The sequence below is a fragment of the Enhydra lutris genome, unplaced genomic scaffold (assembly GCF_002288905.1).
Source record: "Enhydra lutris kenyoni isolate GAN:26980312 unplaced genomic scaffold, ASM228890v2 scaffoldscaffold1, whole genome shotgun sequence".
Taxonomy (NCBI): Eukaryota; Metazoa; Chordata; class Mammalia; order Carnivora; family Mustelidae; genus Enhydra; species Enhydra lutris.
Window position 1 is genome coordinate 54,239,381 of NW_019154085.1, and position 20,022 is coordinate 54,259,402.

Genomic DNA, 20,022 nt, shown 5'->3' on the forward strand with positions numbered 1-20,022 from the left:
TTTTGATGAAAGCAATGTTCAGCATACAAAACACTGCACATTCAAGAAAAGCCTTGCATTTTTTCCTAACTCATAACCTAGGAAATGAGATTCACAATCTTGTTAGTGTCAGACTATCATCATTCACATTGTTCTACAAATTAAAATCATATATTTAAAAAAAAAATAACAGCACTGCACCTTTGATGTTAACTTTCCTGTTGTTTTGTGTTTTATGAATGAAAATTTCCTCTGGAAGATCCTCAAAGGGATGTGGAAGTCCTCAGGCTTTGTTAATAGAGAAGAGAGACTGGGAAGCTACAAGTCAAGAGCACGTGCAAGTTGGTCTCGTGACACCGTTTGAATTGCCAGATGCAACATTAAATACTTCTGCTAGCTGAAAGTCAACTTGGGCTATTCTTACAAACCCCAGGCCACAACGCTGTGTGTGTCATAGAGGTGATGTGTCAATCCCCAGGGAAAGGGTACAAAGGAAAGTGCACATAAAACTTCCACTCCAGAGGAAAAGCAGCTCTGACACTCCAGACAGAGGAAGTCACCCCTTTGTCCTTCCACCTGGAGGTACAGTGCTGTCCTGGCATGTGACAACAGGTGGAGATTAAAAACAGGAGAAATATCTGGGACAAAAAAATGTCAAAGCCTTGGAGTCGGTTGCAGTCTTAAAGAAAATAACATTTAAAGAGAAGCCACGTGATAAGCAACATCAGTTTCAAAGGGGGAAAAGGTAATGAGCAACGTATTCGTTCCGAATTACAAAACCTTCAGCCAAATCTATCCTTATAAATCTGAACAGACCTTGGAACAGGCTTTGTGTGGCACTCATGTTCATCACACAAAGGAAAGGGGCGGCAAAGCTTGTTGTCTTTTCTGATACTCAAAAGACAAGCAGTAGCTCTTTTAGGAACATGGTACTCACAAATTTGAAAAATGTCTCACCAAGATTAGCTGAATCTTTTGAACTCACTTACTGAGATCTACCTGGAGAACTGACATAGAGGAGGGTACAGAGGAAAGACGACCACACTAGCAAATCCGTATTTCAGTCAGAGAAAGCTACTGAATCTCTGATTCTCTGTGTATTTAAGAATGTGTTCTCTCAAGGCCACCTAGATTTCCCAGTTCTATTGGCAATTTCCTACTAGGGACCCTTCCAAAAATAAATGAATTAGAGGACAATTCCAAATACTACTCAGAAGGATTTCAAAACCTCTACTCATTACACTAGATTCTGGTACACAAATTTCTTGGCTTCTGCACACATAATCATTCCACAGGATTGCTTTTCCTTATTTGTTAATCCAGGACTATAGCAAATGTAGGATGTCTCACGTGTACTGAGCAAATGTTTTCTCTAAAAAGTAAAAATCAAATTATTTCTTCTATACACAACCTTCTTTTTATGGCCATAGCATGGAAAGCAGTAATGGCCTCATTCGTTAAAACATTATTTACATAAATAACAACAAATCATTTATCCAATAAGCATATTTATGGACCCCAAATGGAAACACCAAAAGCTGCATTTTAGTAACAAAACATGCACTATTGGGGAAAAAATACAAGACAGACAGAGCAGTACACCGTACATAAAATGTCAAACATGTCAAAACACTCATGAATACCAACATCTCCCACCACACCACAACCAATTTTAAAGGTTATTTAGGGCTAACACATCTGCAAGTGCAGATTTTACAATGGCAGACTTTTTTTCTCAGATATATTAAAAATAAGTCACTAATGTGTCAAATGTTTTTGATGTTGTTTCCATCCATGTGGCCCGGGCACCTTTGGCCCAGCACAGCTGAGAGGAGGGCAATTACACACAACACAGATTCTCAGCATCAAATGGATTCATTATGGTTTTCTGGAAGCTTGGTTTTAGCTATATCAATTCAGTATGCAGGGAAGATAATTAAGCAAAAGATCAAGAAAACAAATGTAGCTATCTTTATTCCTCCAAAATAAAAACCCCTGTTAGGGTCTCCATAATTCAACTTTTCAGAACTTCATTTCAGAAAGGCGCTTTCAGAACATCTCACAAGGCCCCCTTGTCCCCAAGTCGCTGATTGTGAATTATTTCCGGATAGCTGCAGACTAGTCAGTTTTATAAAACAAGAAGCATAACACATGCAGAACATACTTATCCTATCCTCGGCCCTCAGATAAGCGAGGCTTAAATTAAATGTCAAAGACTAACAAAATCTATCATATAAGCAAACAGCTGACCTAAATCCACCATATTTTGTTTGTCAACTGTGTATATTCCAATAAATTTTGTAATATAATAAGACGATCTTTGCCACCCTTTGACCAGACCAAGCTAGATGCAGATAGTCTTCTGAAAAAATATTACTCTCTGCTTGACACTCTAAGTAAAATCTACTTATATCATTTGGTAGACTATGAGAGTAGCTTTAAGAAAATGTTAATAACACTTAAACACCCTGTAGACCACAAATAGAGAAGGAGAAGAAGGAGTAAATGGCTCATGCACAGCCAGTCTTCACAAAGTGGTCTGCTCAGAACTGTGACTAAGGTGAACTCACTGATGTGCGATTCAGTTTTCCTGATAGGATATATGGAAGCTGGCTGACGATCAAATGGTTAATGCAAGGAAATTCTAACAACCTGGGGAGGAAAAACTTTTTTTTTTTCTCTTTACTACCTTTAATATGAGTTCTAGGTGACAAACACATGCAGCAGTCATCTCAATCTTTTCTTTTCTTGGGTAGCAAAGCAAGCAACTCAGAACTCCTTCATGTACTAATGATGAAAAGCAATCAAAATAACTCCACCAAAAAGAAGGCGTTATTCTCTTAAGAGAGAAGAGCAATGTACTATCATCACCGTTATGATTTCATGTCAGTGCTCCCTTCTGGAAGTCTGAACACACCTGAAATAACCTGTTCAACTCTCAGCAGAAACACATAGTCAGCTTCAGTAGCCATTGTGAAGAAAGGTCCAGTCCTTCTGGGCCAGCTGTCGCAAAACCAAGTCCCTTGGAATTGCGTGTCCTTGTCCTGAGTTTAAATTGCAGCTATCCCACATACTGACAGGCCAGGATATTTAACAATATTTTTGAACCTCATCTTCTCATTTGTAAAAATGGAAGTAGTGATGGGAACATCACAGGTTGGAGCTGAGAGGATTACATGAGATGAGATCCAGCCTTACCACATATGGTAGGTAGAAAATTTGTGATGGAGAACCTCGGAAACCAAGGAAGGTGGCCTCATCTGACAACTGGTTCTACCTTTCCTATTGGCCTGAATCTTGGAAGGTAGTCCATATCCCCCCTGCTTAAAGATTGTAGCACTCCTTAAGAAACAAGCCAGCTTTCAAACCTTTCAGCTAGAATGGAATGACAGGAGAGGAACCTTTCCATGCCAATGGGTTTGCTCCTTTTAATTCCTTGATGACAAAAACGTGAAACTTCTCTGTGGTCCTCAACAGCCCAAGGCTTCCCACACCTAAAGCCACCCTCTCCTTTCACAACCCTTGTGCTGTGCTCTTTACATCCAACTTTCATCTCAGAAGTGCCCATCCCACTCCCAACCCCACCCCCACATCCCTTATGCACCCTCTTTAATTGCTCTCCTTTATCTCTTCAGTTTTCTTTAAGCTTATCCACATTACTCTTGGTGCCCAGAATCCTATATTTCTCTGGCACTTTAGTCCTCTCCTTCCCATCTCTGCTTGCCTTCAACTCTGGCACTCTGATTAAATACCTCCTCAAGTTTCTCCCTCCTCTTCCATCTCCTCAGTCCCCACTCACATGTTTCATTATCTTTATTCTCCCCTAACTCTACCTCTCTCAAAAGCTTCTGCTCCTTTCCTTGTGTTGGGCAGCAGCATACAAATAGGACAGCCCAGCATGTAGTCAGTAGACAATGTGACTTGGACTCCCCTCCCTTCCATGGAGCTTCCCCAATAACTGTTCACTCTCTTCTCAGGCACTAGGTTGCTGAGAGAAAGGAAAAGGGGGTGGCTTTATGTGCTCCTTCCTTGGCCCTCGCTCATGATCCCCAGCAGGGCTCCAAGCACATAACAGGCCAGGGGATAAAGATATGTGGAAACCCACTGGAGTAGGAGAGAGACAGTGAGGAGATGGGGACAAAAGAGAGAGAGAGAGAGAGAGAGAGAGAACTGATCACAAAACATCACTGCATTGCTGATATTCCCTTCTCAGTATCTCTCAGTATAAACATCCCCTCCCCTTTGCTTCCAGCCCAGTCTGGTCCATCAACAGTGGGCTCTCAAATTTTTTGAGTCAGACCCAAACTCACAAATACATTTTATGTTATAGCCCAAGGAAAGTTCCAGCAAAAAAATACTTAAACTTTTCATAGTTTGGCCACTCTGTGCAAAGCACTCATGATTTCTATGCTGTTATTCCTTTATTTCTTGGAAAGAAAATTCTGATCACAACCCACTATATTGACTTTACAAACCATGCGTGGGTGGGGACCCTCGGTTTGAAAAACACTGACCTACTTGCAGCCTACTGATCAAGAGTCTCTTTCTACCTCCACACCCTTTGTAAAAGTCCAATGCTATTTGAGATAGTCAGCACAATCCTTTCCCGCAAGCTTCCGGAGGCAGAAAATCTTAGCAAGTTCAGGTCCTCTGAAGTCCCTCCAGTACCGGATGGAGTCCTCCCTCGTGCAGCAGTCCTTCCACCACCCTCTGCTGTCCCGGGGAAGTCTCTGACATGTACTTGGGCACTGTATCTGTTAAGACAGGTGGCACGTGTCCTAGAAATCCTAGTTTCTCTACACACAAGTTTCTATAGAAATACAAAGAAAAAGGAGTGAGAGAGATTAACTAGGGGAAGAAGAAACGCGGAGGAAAGCATAGAAGCCAATCTCTCCAAAGATCCCGGCCCCTGTTAGGCGCTCTGTCCAGACCCGCTGAGCAAGCCAAACAGTACTCGGCTAAGCTAAGAAGAGGGCAGCCAGCCGCCGGCAGTCGGTGTCTTCAAGGAAGCAAGGAGCGCTCCCCGCGGCAGGCGGAGAGGCGGACTGGCTGCCCCCACGGCCCCTCCGAGAGCGCAGTACTCATGTGGCCACCTGACTAGTCGCTTCCTGCGGCTCCCGGGGCCTTGGGCTCAGAACTCGGTCGCGAGGAGATCGGAAAGCGGGACCAGGATGCGCGCCACCTCTCCCCCGAGCTTGGGAGTTGAGAGCACACGTGCGGGGCACGCGTGTGGCACAGATGTGTGGGTCCCTCTCTCGGCTCTTCCCGTGGTGCGGATGCACCCTGGCGCCTCTGCCCCACTCTTTTGTTCTCCCCCACAACTGGAAAAAATGGTTCCCCCCCCCCCCCGTGGTGTAGATGGATGCCCCGTAGACCCAAGGCTGACCACTGAAGGATGGGCGCTGGAGAAGCCGGGGGCGCGCTGGGCCTCACGTGCTCGAGCCCCGACGCACCGAAACTGGCCCAGCGGCGTTGGAAACCTGTTGCGGCCTCCCGCTGTGGGGAACAGGGCAAGGAACAGCTGGGGGGAAAAGCAAGGAGCAGCTGGGAAGGGCAGGGCAGGAAAAGAAGGAAAACAGAGAGTTAATCCAGGTGAATTTGTCCTAATGGTTCCCAGGCTCCCCCGGTAAAGTCTTTGGCGCAACGTGAGGAGTCAAACTCTCAGTCTCCAAAACGCGATGGGCAGTGGGAGCGCTTGCGTCTCCACATTCACCCTCGGCCGAACCACAAGAAGGCATGTTCTCTTCAGTAATCCTGGGGCCTCGAAATCAGACCATGCTACAAGGGGGCCAAGTGAGAAAGCGGGGAGGTGGGGGGCGGGGGGGTTGGCGAGTAAGCGGCTAGAGCCTCGCTCTCCCGAGTCCTCCCGCCGCTATCAGTTGGGCCGGGAGCGCACTTCTCGGCTGGGAACTAGGGGTGCTGCTCTCCTCCTTACGCCCCGGGAGTGGGGTGGGCCCTGCGCTCCAGCGCTGTTGCTCACCCACCGCTCAAGGAGGCGCCCTCCGACCCGGCCGAAGCTGTACTTTCCCTAAGGAAACGCCAAGATTAAAGTGGGAGAAAAGTCCTTGCGGGACCCGGCGGTCGTTTCCAGTCGTGCTCAGGATATATACTGAGGGAAAATGGCTTTAAATAACAGCCTTACTGTCCTAAATGGTTACGTGTGATGTCCAAGTAGGGATTTCTAGTAAAATTTAAAAGTAAAAATGAAAAATTGGATTTCTGCGTTTATTTGATTATTAAAATCGAATTGCTAGAAAATGATGACCTTGTTTGGAATTCATATCTTTCTTTCTCAGTAAAGTCAGCCAATACCGACTGAATGCCCCCCACCCCAATTTGGCTATACGAATCGTGATCGCTCTGGTTCCACTGCTGTCACATGCACGGATCTAAGCAGAACCTCTGCCAAAGATTATTGCCAGGCGCGCCCTTTTTAGGAGTTGCCGAGACCTCTGGGAAGGAACGATTGGTTGGAGTTGGCTGGGACCCCCCTCAACCCCACCTCTCCTCTGTGGGACTCTAAAATTGAGTCAGGTCCTGGCTCAGCGGGTGCACAGGAATTGGATTGTGAGAAACTCCCGGGCGCGCCCACGGAGCGATAGTTCCTGTTCCCGAATAGCGGTGACAGGTGGAGGGTGGTGGGGGGAGCCTTATGAAGATGTCTTAGAAATACATACTCCGTCCCAGACTTCTATTCAAACAGCAAAATAATACTGAAGAAAGTTGTTGAATCCGCGGTACCAAACAGCCTCTTTCGCTCTCGCGCGTTAATAGAATCTTTCTCCATTTTTAAGGTGGTTGTAGCACACACGGCCTCCAGACCCGCGCCTGTCTCACCGACAGAGGCGAGGCCGGCCCGGAAGACCCTCATCCCTCACTCTCCGAGGCCACCTCCGCGCTGCCGCGCTGCGGATAAAAAGGGAAACGGACGTGTGTGCGGAGTTGGCGCGGGGCTTGCGGCGCGAAGATGCGCAACACGCTACGTGCCTAGAAGTGCTCTGGTGTTGGTACTCTGTGTGGGGCCTGTCGGGATGGAAATGTATCCTGTCCTGGAAAACTCTGTGATCAAAATATTACCATAAAATACAACTTTTCCATCACAGACCTGTTCATATCTTGGAAGTGTTCACTGCCGACGCCTAGGTTTAAAATATAATTAGATAATTGGATATTCGTGTAGACGCACTGACACCAACAAAGCCAAGAGAGTCTCAAGGCAAAGTGAAATTGAACCTTCAAGTGACATTCTTAAGTTGGCAAGAATATGTGTTTCTCCCCGTCGGGTCCCTTGCACGCTGAGAAATAGTGTCCCGTAAGACTCGTGATTGATATTTTTAGTGGAGGGGGCACCCAAACTCTCTAGAAACGGAGTCGTGCACGAAAAGGAAATACACGTGGTAAGGTCATAGGGTGCTGCTGTCACTGCAGGGTGCTATCACCTTCCTGGGTCAGGCGCGTCTCTTGTTAGAACCAGAAATGCTAAATTCCCTCTCCTCTCACTATTCTGTCTCTGTCTAGCTCCGTCTCTCTGTCTCCCATCCCCACCCCACACCCCAGCGAAAGATCCGAGCAAGGGTCGCCTGAGCGCCTAGAGAGACTGCGGAGGTCGCCTAGACGGGCTGAGTAGCATAACCCAAGTAGCAGGCAGTAGCTCTGCTCACCCGTGCTTTGAATTAAAGGCATCTCTCCATAAAGCCAGGGCGTTCTAAGCAACCACTCGAAGTGAGTCTAGACACCGTGAAGACTTAAAATTAGACCTTTCAGAGCAGAGAAGTGTATGGTCATATCCTCAGAACAATGATTATGCATTTTCCATAGCTGAAACGATACATGATAACTTAAGAGGACGTGGAAGATGAGAGTGATATGAAGCCTTCATTATAAAGTTTTGATCTCTTTCTAAAGAAGTCCCATGCAACGTCTGGATTTTGCAACGCAGCGTGTCTATTGCTTTTCCTGGGCTTTACTCATAGAAGCACTAGGGCAGTGTAAGTCCTCAACTGCGGGGATCTCGGAAGATGCAGAAGAGATGCTTGCGAGGTTCTTTCCTCCTACAACCCGGTGCGCAGCCGGCGGTTGGAAATTGACTCGATAACTGTGAAGCAGAAAAAGGACTGGCCACTTTGCAATTTAGAAATTACAGCTGAATGTACGAGCCGCCAGTGCAATCTGCACGCGGGCTTGGGAGAGTTCTTCCTCCCTCTTTTCACCCCAAATTCTCCGGAGGCGCCCTATCTAACACCTCATTGGCCTCAGGTGATGTGCAGCCACTTCCTTCAGGGAGAACCTTTGGAAGAGTTCGTTTCTGGGTTCAACTCTCGAGGATTCTGACTTGGAATGTAATTGTCTCGGGGCTAGAGGCACCTGAGAGATGAGCCCTGACGGCTCTGCAGACTCCCAGCATTTCTAAAGAGCTTTCTTTTTCTCTGCTTATTAGTGTGATGCTTTGGTTGGACAGAAGTTGTGAAAATAAAAGGAAATGGCAAGCCCCATCTTTTCAAAAAAGCCAGGAAATTGGATATTTCGCTTATTATTTAATCCCTTTTGTGACCACTACTTTTGTCCCCCCAGAGTTACCTGCAGAGAAACATATCTGGTTAAAATAACCTTAAATTATAACTGAACATGCCTTCTTTTTCTCCCATGCACAAAGCCTGTCTTTAAAAAAAGGAGGGGGAAGGGAAGCAAAGTAAAAACTACCACCTAAGAACTCTCTCGTGGCAATTTACTGGCAATTTCTAACTTTGCGTTTTATAAACAATAGTACTTTCTAAATTTCAGTGCCCCCAGAAGCCATCTGCAATTCCCTGGGGTCAGCGAAGAAGATGGTCTCCATCTTATACTAGGAATTCACCGTGGGCCTGAAGCCAATTAGGCAGGACCTTGACTGCCCAAAGACCAGGACCTTGAGTAGAAGGAAGCTCAGACCTTCAGCCGCTGTCTATAGCGTTATTGCTTTCTTTGCTAAAAGTTGGTGATGGGTGGAATCGTGGAAGCTGTGGTATGACTTACTTGTACCAGACCCAGGAGCTGACAAAGAGCTATTTTATAATTTATCTGAAAAACTTTAAAGAAGGAGGTATTATGCTAAAAGTTCAAAGTGTACCTCATCACTATCTACTGAAGGAGGACAACAAAAAGTTGTAAGAAACAGCTCTACTGAGTTGTGCTGTATGCCAAGACCACTGACCCAAGGTCCAAAGGGCCCAAAATGCTTGGCCCCTCTTCCTTATTACAACAGTAATAAGTAGAGGAATTGGAAAAACCAGAGATAAAGTACAACACACTTCAAATCCATGTTAACTTCCTGAATCTTAGAAAGATACTCCCTAAACAGTCTGCAAGACAAAAACCTGACAGGACTTGAGACTTTGCAAAAGTTCAAAAGTTATCTGGTTTCCTAAACTTCTCTTCTGAAAGCTGCACTTCCTAGCAAAATTAACAAAAGCATTAAGATATTCTCAATTGATTCTGATAAATGCAGGTTGCCACACTCAACAATTCTGGTTGAGGAAAAATATTGTACTGAATTTTCTGGACAATTAGTTCAATTTCCCAGGTTCTTTTGCTAGAATAGATGTAGGCTGTCCGTTTGAAACACAAATGTTGAATAAGTGACCTATCCTAAATCGATCTCCAATTCTATTTTATATTGCTGTTTTGTCACCATTTTTTCCTGACCCAGAAAGAAGACAAAATTCTGTTCATTTACATAGTTTATTGTTGTAAACATTAAAATTGTCTTTCTCAAAGAAAGAATTTATCAGAAAAAAAAATCAGCGTCTCTAACTGTCATACACCATAGAAAAAAAGGCAGTGACTCATATCATGTGCCATACTGGAAATATACAAAGAAAAATACTACAGAATATGGCAATATTAAAATTCTTACTCAAACATAAAATAATATATTAACTGACAATTTTAGACATTAAAAAAAAACAAAAAAAAATTCAAAGTGCTCAGTAATTTCCAGGGAGTTATGTATATTATAAGCACTCTGGAAACAGTCAAAAGCTGCTGCATGCAAGTTTTGTTTAGCTTTAGACAACAAAATAATCAAGATATAAACTTTCTTTTATCAACATCAACGGTACATACAACACTTACAAACAAGGAATGTTGGACTGTGTTACAAACACTATGTGTCCCTTTTGTCAGGATTTTCTGATGTGTAATACTTGTGCCCACCTATTTTACAATTGAGAAAATGTTTAAGCTCAGATAACTACCAATCTTTATAAAATCTAACAGACTACATAGTGTCTGAAATACTATTTATAGAATATAGACATTACTGAAATAGCAAGTGCCTATAACATTTTCAACCTAGACTCAACATGCTTGTCCCTTTTTTGTGTAGTTCTTTTTTTCTTTTTTCTTTTTTTTTTTTGCAAACACACTTATCTTTTAGAATTTGTAATATGTATTCATAAATAGGCACAAAATAATTTAAAAAGCCAAACTGCATTGGATAAATTTACAAGCCTTTCCCTTCTTCAACTCATGCCACCCACGCAACATTTAGTTTTACTATATATTACAGCTTTCTTTACAGCAGAAAACTTTGAAGTCTTTTAAAGGGCAATACTTGTGGGTCCCCTTACAATGTGTGAGTGAGTGTGTGCGTGCGTGCGTGTGTGTGTGTGTGTGTGTGTGTGTGTGTGTGTGTATGTATTACATTTGTCTTAACTGCAACAACCAAACATGGCCAAACATCATTTCCCCCATCATACATTAGGAATCTTTCTTCTGAACAATAAACTGATTTTTAAACTGATAATAAAAAGTTTATACCACTGTATTGTATGTAGTCCATGTTCTAAATCCAGGATGCCCCGGAGCCAAAATGCCCTTTTAGGTTCTGCCTGCAGGTTAGGAAATAGCAACAGTTTTTGTTGTTTTGTTTTGTTTCTTTAGGGATTAAGGGACTGGGATTTTGTGGAGGGAGTGGGGGCCGGCTAGAGCTGAGGCAGCTCATGGGGATATCTCTGCCTTATGACTTCCCCCCTCTAGATAGTTTTAGGTTTCTTTCCAGTTCCTTTGAAGTGCATGGGAGAAGGTCTTAGAAAGGTAAAGTGTCCAGGAAAAGTTTGTCAATTATTGCTGGCGGTGGTACCAAGTCTTCTAGTTTCAGGTAGAAAATGCGCTGTAGCCCCTGTGTGCAAAGAGTACGGAGTTCTGGGAGCTTCCCCAATAGTTTGGACAAATAGTTGGGGCGGTTCAACCCCCCATTATTGAAAGTCACATGGTCTTTGAGACAATTTACAATCTTGTTTTGCAGTTCTTCCACTCTCTTGGGTTCCTTGAGCCCGTGTCTCTCTGCAGAAAACACAATCAGAAACAAAAGAGGAACACACAAAGCAGTTAGCTAGCTGGCAGGAACAGGGAGGATCAGTAGCAAGGGAAAACCGGGACAAATCCTGCTGGGCAGTTTTGGAGACCTGCCCTGCAAGTGAGGTACTGACCTGTGACCATAGCCAGGGCAGCAATGCAGGAGAAGGCAGAAATGTCGATGTTCATATTCTGCAAGTTGGAGGAGAATTCAACAATGGAATCAATCCATTCCCCAAAGCCACGAACGCATTGCAACCTGTGCAAGACCACCCCATTGCAAAAGATGAGTTTACCCTCCACTGGGTTGGACCTGCAATTAATACCAAAGAGAGAGAGGGGAGAAAAAGAGAGAGAGAAAAGCTAAACAACTAATTACTTGAAGAGCAATAAATGAGGGATTTAAGAGGTAACTAATTACGGAAGAGTTAATAAAATGTAGACCAGTAGACCTTGAACGGGTTTAATTTCATAACAATCAAGAACGCCCCCTATCCCACTTCCATTCCATTCATCCAAGGCTTCTGGGCTCACTCCTTCCCTTCTCTTCCTTTTGTCTACTCTCTTTTCCTTCTTTCCCTCTTTCATTTTCCTCTTCTGCCCCTCTCTCTTCTCCCCTTTTATTTCTCTTTTCCTTTCTTTCCCTTCTTGATTCCTCTCTTCCTCCTTTCCCAGCCTCCCTGGATTGCCTCCTCCATTACCTGTACGCTAATCGAAGCACAAACAGTTCTAAGAAAGCTGATTCAAAAAGCAGGTCTTGGTCGGCTTTGGGCAGGTCAGCGAAGCCTGGGATCTTCTCAGCCCAGCCCCTGATGATCTCCATGGAGCCAGTCAGGAGATCATAGAACTGCTGGATATGCTGGGTGTCATCTCCACTCATCTGATAGTCAGGGTTCGCCTGGAACTGGAATTTCATTTTAAAAAGCACTTAATGAGGTTCTCTAAAATATATAACCCGTGAAATTGCTAACCCTGCTTCTAGTAGGGGAGCCGGGTTTTTATAACAATTAAACCTCTCTCTGACCAGTAAGGAAATTAGATGTTCCGGGGCAATTAATTCAATTAGGGATGGTGCTATGAGGTCGCTGCTTTAAATATGTAAATTACCATTTCCATACAGACTAAATACAGTGCCATCCAGCCCTGGGAAACGTTCACTCTTATCTCCACAAAACAATTGACACGTTAGTATTCATGCCAGTCCCAGAGTGGGTCTTGAGCAGAGACGCCCTTTGCAAATCTTAATAAAATGGCAGTGGCTTCTAGGTTTGCCCGACATACTTCTTCCAATTAAAGCCCACACATTTCTCACAGCTGGGGTAAAAAAGGAATCTGACCACCTGATTCCCAACACCACTGCCATTCCTTATACCTTTCTCTTTCCTTTCCCGACCCCCAAGCAGACATTCCCCACCCCGACAGTGCCACAGAGGATGAGGATTAAAGCATCTCTATGGAAGACTGGGGATAAAATCCAAGTGGGGGGCATTTTTGCACAGCCTCTGCTTTAGGCACTAGAGGCATTAGTGTGTGAGTATATGCGTGTACCATGGCAGTGAGAGAGAGGTCTCCCAGAGATGGGATCGCTGTGGCCTGTCTTCTCTTCTTTTCTCTGTCTGTCCTCATGCCTACACTCCCAGTAACATGGATTGTTTGTCTCTCTGTCTGTCTCCTGTGGCTCTGCTCAGAGCTGTAAAGCCACAGCCTTGCTTGAGTCTTCTGGGGCTTAGTGATGGGTGTGGGAAGGGGTCCTGCCCATCTGTTGGTTTGTCCACATGCTACCCCCGCCAGCTTCTTACCCTGGAATAGTCCAGGCTGGTCATAGCCGGGTTGGAGTCGACATGGGCCCTGACAAGGGCACTGATCAGACTCACCGGGGGCGAGGGGGGAGAGGGCTCCTGTGGGCTCTTCGGTTTCGAGGGCAAACGACCTCTCCGGCCTTTTAAACTGTCCGTGCGAACCACTGCGAAGGAATAAATGGGTTAGCGTCGCTCCCCCTAGCGGGACCCAGCTGTCGCCTGGGCCCCTCCCGGGGAAGGCCGCAGCCACCCGGCGCCAGGGCAGGCTGCACAGGGTCCCATTGCTTGTAAAGCCTTCACTGACGAGAAGCATTTAAAAAAAAAAAAAAAAAAAAAAGTGGGGTTGTTTTATGTCGTCTTCCAAATGGGTCGTAGAGTTGAAGGCGAGAAGGGCCCCGCTGTTTTCTCCAGGGCAGGATGAGCAAGCAGGCAGCTGCGGGGTCAGCAAGGCAGGAGGCGGATGAGGGGGAACCGGGAGACACCCCCGGCACACACACATCTTCCCGGCGCCGGGAAGTGGAAAATGCGACTGGGATAGAAGCCGCAGTTTCCCGCGGGCGCAGACGAGGGAATGGGCTGCTTGTCCGGACCTACCTTCTTTGACCATCCCAACAGCCAGGCACTTCTGAAATCGGCAATACTGACAGCGATTCCGGCGCCGCTTGTCCACTGGGCAGTTTTTATTTGCTAAACACACGTATTTTGCGTTTTTTTGTACCGTGCGCTGCAAAAGGAGACAATATAGACCGATTTTTTTTTTCTTTTGAAAATCCAGCAACCCAGGGAATCCAGGAACAATTTCTGAACGGCTAGGATCTACACTCCTCCCCATAAACAAACACATACACACAACTCCTCTTTTATTTTTTTTCCTTTTCCTTTTCTTTCTCTTTCTTTTCGTTTTCCTCCCCCAGGGCATTTAACAGGAGAAAATTGATAGCGTTAACATTTGAGCTAACCTTGCCGCTCCTTGCTGTGTTTTATATGCCAAGAGAAGGAGAAGGAGACGCTCAGTAAATACAAATCCGTGGGCATTCATATTATTTACATTCCTTGGAGACCTTCTCTATTTAAAATGATAAGATTATTCAATCAGGATGGCGAAATAAAGAGATCACTTAATTTGACCATAGGGAATTCTGTTCCACTTGGTTAGCTCAGACACGGTTCTCTGTCCTAACCAATTTCAATCTGAACAGAGAAGACAGCTCCTAGCACATGCAAATGACCCTCTTCCAACTCAGGCTCCTGCAACTTCGGGCTGGGGCCTGCCGGGGTGTCGGCTGCGTGCGAGGGGGATGCGACCCCTGCTCTCCGGGTCTAGCTATTTCCCTTCCACATGCACCCAGAGGCCTCCGCCACAGGCCATGAGCGGCTGCAGGAAAGCCTCCGCAGACCTCGGGAGTTGGACGAACTAGGACTGGGCTGCCTGCACCCAGAAGGAGCGCGCCCTCCGAGGCTCCCGGCACTAGGGGGCCCCTACCTGCCTCCTCAGGGCCCCGTCCTCGCTCACCTTAAAGAAACCTTTGCAGCCCTCACAGGTGCGCACGCCATAGTGTTGGCAGGCCGCGTTGTCGCCACACACGGCGCACAATCCCTCGTTGGAGGGCGAGCCCCGCGACGGTGGCGAGGGCACCTGCGTGTCCAGCAGCTGCGACGCGTGGCCGATCTGCAGGCCTGGGAAGCCCATGGACGCAGGCTTTCGGATGGGGTTGGGCACAGCGAAGGTCTGCCCGTCCACCACGTGGTGGCTGCCTGCCTGCTCCGGGTTCATGGGGACGTGCAGGGGCCCGTCGAAGCGCATCTGGCAGCTAGACACGGGGGTGCCGGGAGGCGATTGCTTAAATGAGAAGAGGGAGAGGCGGGAGACGGGCGTTTTCCTCTGCTCGATCATGTGCGTGGTGGCCACGTAGTTCTGATGGAAGTTGTGGAGAGAGCCTGGGTCGTCCCACATGGGGCTGTGCTGCACTTGGAAGCCCGGGGTGGTGGGCGTCGGGGGCGAGGAGGGCTTGTAGTAAACCGACCCGGAATGCGGCATCATCTCCTCGGACTGGGGGGGCAGGTGGCTGTGCTGCTGGTAGTTGTGCATCTGAATGTCTTCTACCTTAATGGAGGACTGCTGTCCGGACAGGGGCATTTGGTACAAGCAAGGTGGCTTGACGTCGTAGCCTGTGCTGTAGTTGTCCATAAAGGTACTGAAGCTGGGGAGAGAAGTGGTGGCAGTGATTTCAGTGTTGGTGAGGTCCATGCTAAACTTGACAAACTCTGGAGTTAAGAAATCGGAGCTGTATTCTCCCGAAGAGTGGTAACTGTAGCTCTGAGAAGCGGGGCTGGCTCCTTGAGGCGAGGACCCATACTGCGCCTGAACACAAGGCATGGCTGGAAATGAAACAGGGTAATATACACTCAGCCTGGTCAACTGAACACTTTCTCCCGGGCTCGGGTACACCTGGAGCTACACCGGCAGCCCGCGGCGGTCAGAGAGCATGTAGGGACGCGAGAGGAAGAGCGGAGAGCGAATGCTGCGGGGCAAAACCGTGCAGGGCATGGAAAGACTGGTCCAAGGAAGACCCAGAGCTGGAAAGCTTTTGAGGGTCTTTATTCCCGGATATTTCAAACACCTCCCCCTTCACCCCATCACACCGAACGGTCCTGCTCATATGAGCCGTTCCTCTGAAGCTTGGGTTCAGCAAGCTCATTCTAGAAATAAGGTTGAATTGCACATTGTGGATGTTGTTCCTGAAGATGATGGGCCAGGAAAACCTTAACTTACAGAGTTTGCTGAGGAAGATGGGATTGCCCTGTTTCTTGACGTTCGGGGAACTCGGAGGAGGGAAAAAAGAAATGAAGTTGCACTAACCTTCAGCCGAATTACAGGCGTTTTCGAGGAAATTAAAGGTGGACAGTGTCGTAATTCAACGAAGGACAAAGTTCCAAGATTTTTAGAAAAGCAATGGGGAGTCCAGCCTGTCGGATCTCCTCCCTGAAATACAGACACAGGAAGCTTCAGGGTGACTTTCCCGACAGATTCAGCTGGGCATCTGTAGGGTCACCAGGCAAGCCCCGCTACGCCCTCCTTGATAATTTCATTGGCAATTCTTTGTAGCCCTTACCAAACTCAGCAGTTAAAATGAATGTGTAAAAGAGATGACTGTAAACAACACAAAATGCCACCCGTTGCAATGTGTAAATCCTTGCAGACAGAGAGTTCTGAAGGAGAGAAGGTACTTCATGTACTTACTTAATACTTATGATGTAATAAATTGGACCCTAAGATGTAGGGGTGGGGTGGGGATGGAAGTAGAGGTGGGGGTGGGAAGGTAGTGTCATTTCCATTTTAGTTTCATTCAGACCCAAATAAGAAGAAACTAGAGTTTAATGAAATACAGTATTGGAAACTTCGCCTAATTTTTTCTGTGGCAGAAGTAGTTTTTCTTTCAGGAGGGGGTAAAGAAAGTAGAAGTCAAAAATATAATATGAGAAAAATAATCTCTCCCCCCATCCCTATGTGTTACAGAATGTTAACAAGGCCTGGGCAGCCCTGAAGAAAATCTGAATGGAAGCATCTGGATTTCCTAAGTGTCAAAAGACAGAACACTGGGATTGAGGATACAGGTGAATTGCCATTCACTTCTCCAGGAAACTTGTCTTTCAACATCTTTAAGGGTCAAGGAGTGGGAAAAGAAGACCCTACTTTTCCAGGACCATCTTAGGTCAGTTGCAGAGGGAGGGAAACACAGCTTATCTAGTACTGGCACCAAGGTTAGAAGCACTTCCCAACACTGGAAGCCGAACACCTCGCCTATACAGCCGTCCACAATCTGCCTATTTGTCAGGGAAACGAGTAATTTTCAAATGTTGCCACTTGGAAGGCATTCTAGAGCATCGACAATCTTATTACTAATGAAAAAGAAAGCCAAACATCCACTCCTTCTGTTCTCCTCCCCACTCCCCCATTATCTTGCTTCCTGGGGAGGAAGGTTAATCAGAAAAAGTAGAAAGAAAGGAGACCCACGACACCCACAGCCTTTGAGAGCTATATGCCTGTGCTGGATATTAATCTCCTGGTAACTTAACAGCTTCCTAACTGTACTCTTTACTCCCTTCTCTCTCTCTCTCTCTCTCTCTCTCTCTCTCTCTGACGTATTCACATACACAAGCACGGCATGTGTCAAAACCAGAAATTTCAGGCAACTTAGTAATAGGACACTCTACCAACACCAACACCACCCCTTATTCAATAATACCCAGGAAACACTGGCACACCGGCCAGCCGCGGTGACACAGTTCCCAAGCAACACATAAACTGAAGAACTTTCGCCCTGTCACTTTGTGGGTAGCGTCCAGGCCCCTCGTATATACAGGACTTTGGAGTCTCCTTGTCCAATGGTCACAATCAGTTCCACTCTAAGAGCAAACTTTGGCCACATATCCCCCGGGCAAGTCCACAGCTCCCCAAACTATGCAAGTCTCCCATCCACGTCCACCAATGAGAAGCCTGGAAGCCTGCTGGGAGCCAACTCCCCCCTAGCGCCAAAGCTGGAGTTCGGACAAATGACCGCCGTAGCCGCGCGCACCTATTCCCGGTCCTCCGGCCCCATCACGCTCCGACCCTCTGGCGCCCACTTCGAGAAAACCTGTACTAACACATGTGGAAAGAAGAGACGTGCAAAAGACGAAAGAAGGATAAAGGAACTCGAGCTGCACGGGCTCTACCTACTCAGGAGTTCTCCGCGTCTCTCTTCATTCATTCAACTCAGCCGAAGTGTAGTTTCCTCTGGGAGTCCTGGTAGCAGGGTCTGAGAGGGGTGGGCGAGAGGGGCGATGGTAACCAAGTCGCCAGGAGCGGGGAGAGAGCAGGAGGAGGCGGCCGGCTGTGCAGGGGAGCAGGACCGCGGAGCCGAGCGCGAGCCGCCGGGCGGACTGGCCCTGGCCGCCAATGTGCCTTTGTTTATGTGGCTCGCGCTGCCGCTGCCAACATGCACCTAAAGTCTCCGCGCGTCAGCGCGCGTCAGCGGCCCGCCGCCCAATCGTCGCGCCGCCGCGCTCCCTGGACTCCTGGCCGGCTCTCGCTTTGGTATATTTCCGACCTGACGTCACGAGCAGGGCCGATTTTAAGGTGGGAACCGTTCTGGGTTCACCTTGGTCGCCAGCTTGGGTTTTGGTTTTTTTTTTTTTTTTTTTTTTCTTTCTTTTCTCTCTCTCTCTCTTTTTTTTTTTTTTCGAAAGAGGTGTGACCTCTCCACACAGGTCCGCGCAGCCCGCAGCACCGCGACATCTCACCTCGCCTTCCCCTAAACCAAGGGCTACCGCTGCCGCCCGGCTGCTCACTTGTGGGGGAGGGTGCAACAAAAGCCCCGGCGAAAGGGAACGCTGGTATGGGCCAGGTAGCCGGCACCTGGACTAGTGAGGGATGGGGTGTGCCTGGCAGTGTTCTAACCTCATCCACTCACAATTGTCTCCCCCATTAGCGGAAGCGCAGACAGATGTCCCAAGACCCGAGAAGCTCAAAGGCCTCAGGCAATTAGGGTGGGATTTCCCTAGCCCGAGGCATATCCCCTTTCTCCCTTTTCCTGTCCAGGGCCTCCTCCTTTGGCGTTAGCATTCTCTCTCTCTGTCTCCCCTTCCCCCTTCACACACACACAGACACACGCACACGCACACACACACACAGTCCAAGGTGGAAGGGACTGGGAAGGGCCTATTCTCCATGTTCCCTTCTTCCCTTGCAGCGCCCACGTGCAAGGGAAGACGTGGTGCGTGGAAAGGGGAAGAGAGGGGGGACAAGTAGACAGTGACCCAACCCTTTAGGGATCCCGAAAGTCAGAGTGAGGCGTCGCCCACTTTCTATCGCAGACAATACAGCCCTGCAGCGGGCAACAGGTGCGCCTTCAGCAGAAAGGTGCTCTAACCTCACCTTTGGCCAACTCTAATACTTTCGACACTCCTCAGTGCCCACCAACTCGTACCCTAACACGAGTTGTAGAGAAATAACTCAACCCTCCTCTGAAGCACAAGGGCTCTCAAACCTCAGTCTCAGAGCCAAGAGGGAAAGACAAAACAAGGGGAGAGGGCGGGGTGGGGTATCTCCGCGAGCATAAAGTTGTGTGCCCAGCCCTTCCAGGAGAGGGACCCGGAGCACTGTGGTAGCTCGCCGCACCCCCCGCGGCCGCCCCAGTCGCCGCTGACTCCACTTTGCACGCCTGTCCACCCGCGCGGCTGAGGGCCTGAGGCGCTTTCTAGCAAAGGAGCAAACGCCGCTTCTACAGAAAGCGAGCTCCCTTCGCTTTCCTCCGGCCCGAACAGGGCGGGCCTCTCAGGGCTTCTCCCAGGGGGCTGGAAGAGGCTCGGACAAGGGGAGGGAGGGTTCCGAGGCGTCCCCCCTTTCTGGCCGCGAAGAGGTCCAACCGCCCCACCTCCCTCGGCGTGGCTCCCTTCCAGACTGCAGGAGCCCCTTGGCGACTCCCCACTCCCCGCCCCCAATCCTGGTGCTCCCTGGATGGGCCAAAAGCGCCGCGGAACTATCCGCGTTATGAAGCCGCTCAGCTCAAACTGCACCCCAGCCTTTGCTCACTCCCCAGCGGCTCGAGAGGCGTAGCCATCAGGTGTCCTACGGCTGCCCCGGGAAGCCGCGGGCTCCTCTGCGCCGCAGCCTCTGGAAAACCTGCGTGACCACCTTAAGTTTCCCCCAGATGTTGCGGCTGCCGCTGCCGCCGCCTCTGCGGTTCAGCGGTGCCCCAGCGGGCCGGAGTACAAATAAAACCAGGAAGTGTGTGTGAATGTGTGTGTGTGTGTTTGTGTGTGTGTGTGTGTGTGTGTGTGTGTGTGTGTGTGTGTGTTATGTGTAGGGGGGGCTGTTGTGGCGAGGGAGGGTGTGTGAGTAGGGGGAAGAGGGGAGGAGGGCGAAGAA

At 48.0% G+C, this 20,022-nt stretch overlaps 1 protein-coding gene across 5 annotated transcripts; it reads right to left on the minus strand.

The window, feature by feature from the left end:
- Positions 1–10,631: 10,631 nt before the first annotated feature.
- LOC111161610 (nuclear receptor subfamily 4 group A member 2) lies at positions 10,632–18,267 on the minus strand. 5 transcript variants are annotated; one of them, XM_022525491.1, is made up of 8 exons: positions 17,833–18,267; positions 15,973–16,095; positions 14,626–15,491; positions 13,707–13,836; positions 13,113–13,276; positions 12,015–12,217; positions 11,448–11,626; positions 10,632–11,301 (listed from the first exon to the last, which is right to left on the minus strand). In XM_022525491.1, the coding sequence occupies exons 3-8, from the start codon at positions 15,487–15,489 to the stop codon at positions 11,045–11,047; spliced, it is 1,797 nt and encodes a 598-aa protein (XP_022381199.1). In that variant the 5' UTR covers positions 15,490–15,491; positions 15,973–16,095; positions 17,833–18,267; the 3' UTR covers positions 10,632–11,044. The 5 variants fall into 5 exon arrangements, with proteins under 5 accessions (XP_022381199.1, XP_022381293.1, XP_022381111.1 ...); XM_022525585.1 differs by lacking the exon at positions 17,833–18,267 and having other exon boundaries at positions 13,188–13,276; positions 15,973–16,382; XM_022525403.1 differs by lacking the exon at positions 17,833–18,267 and having other exon boundaries at positions 15,973–16,382.
- Positions 18,268–20,022: the final 1,755 nt, after the last annotated feature.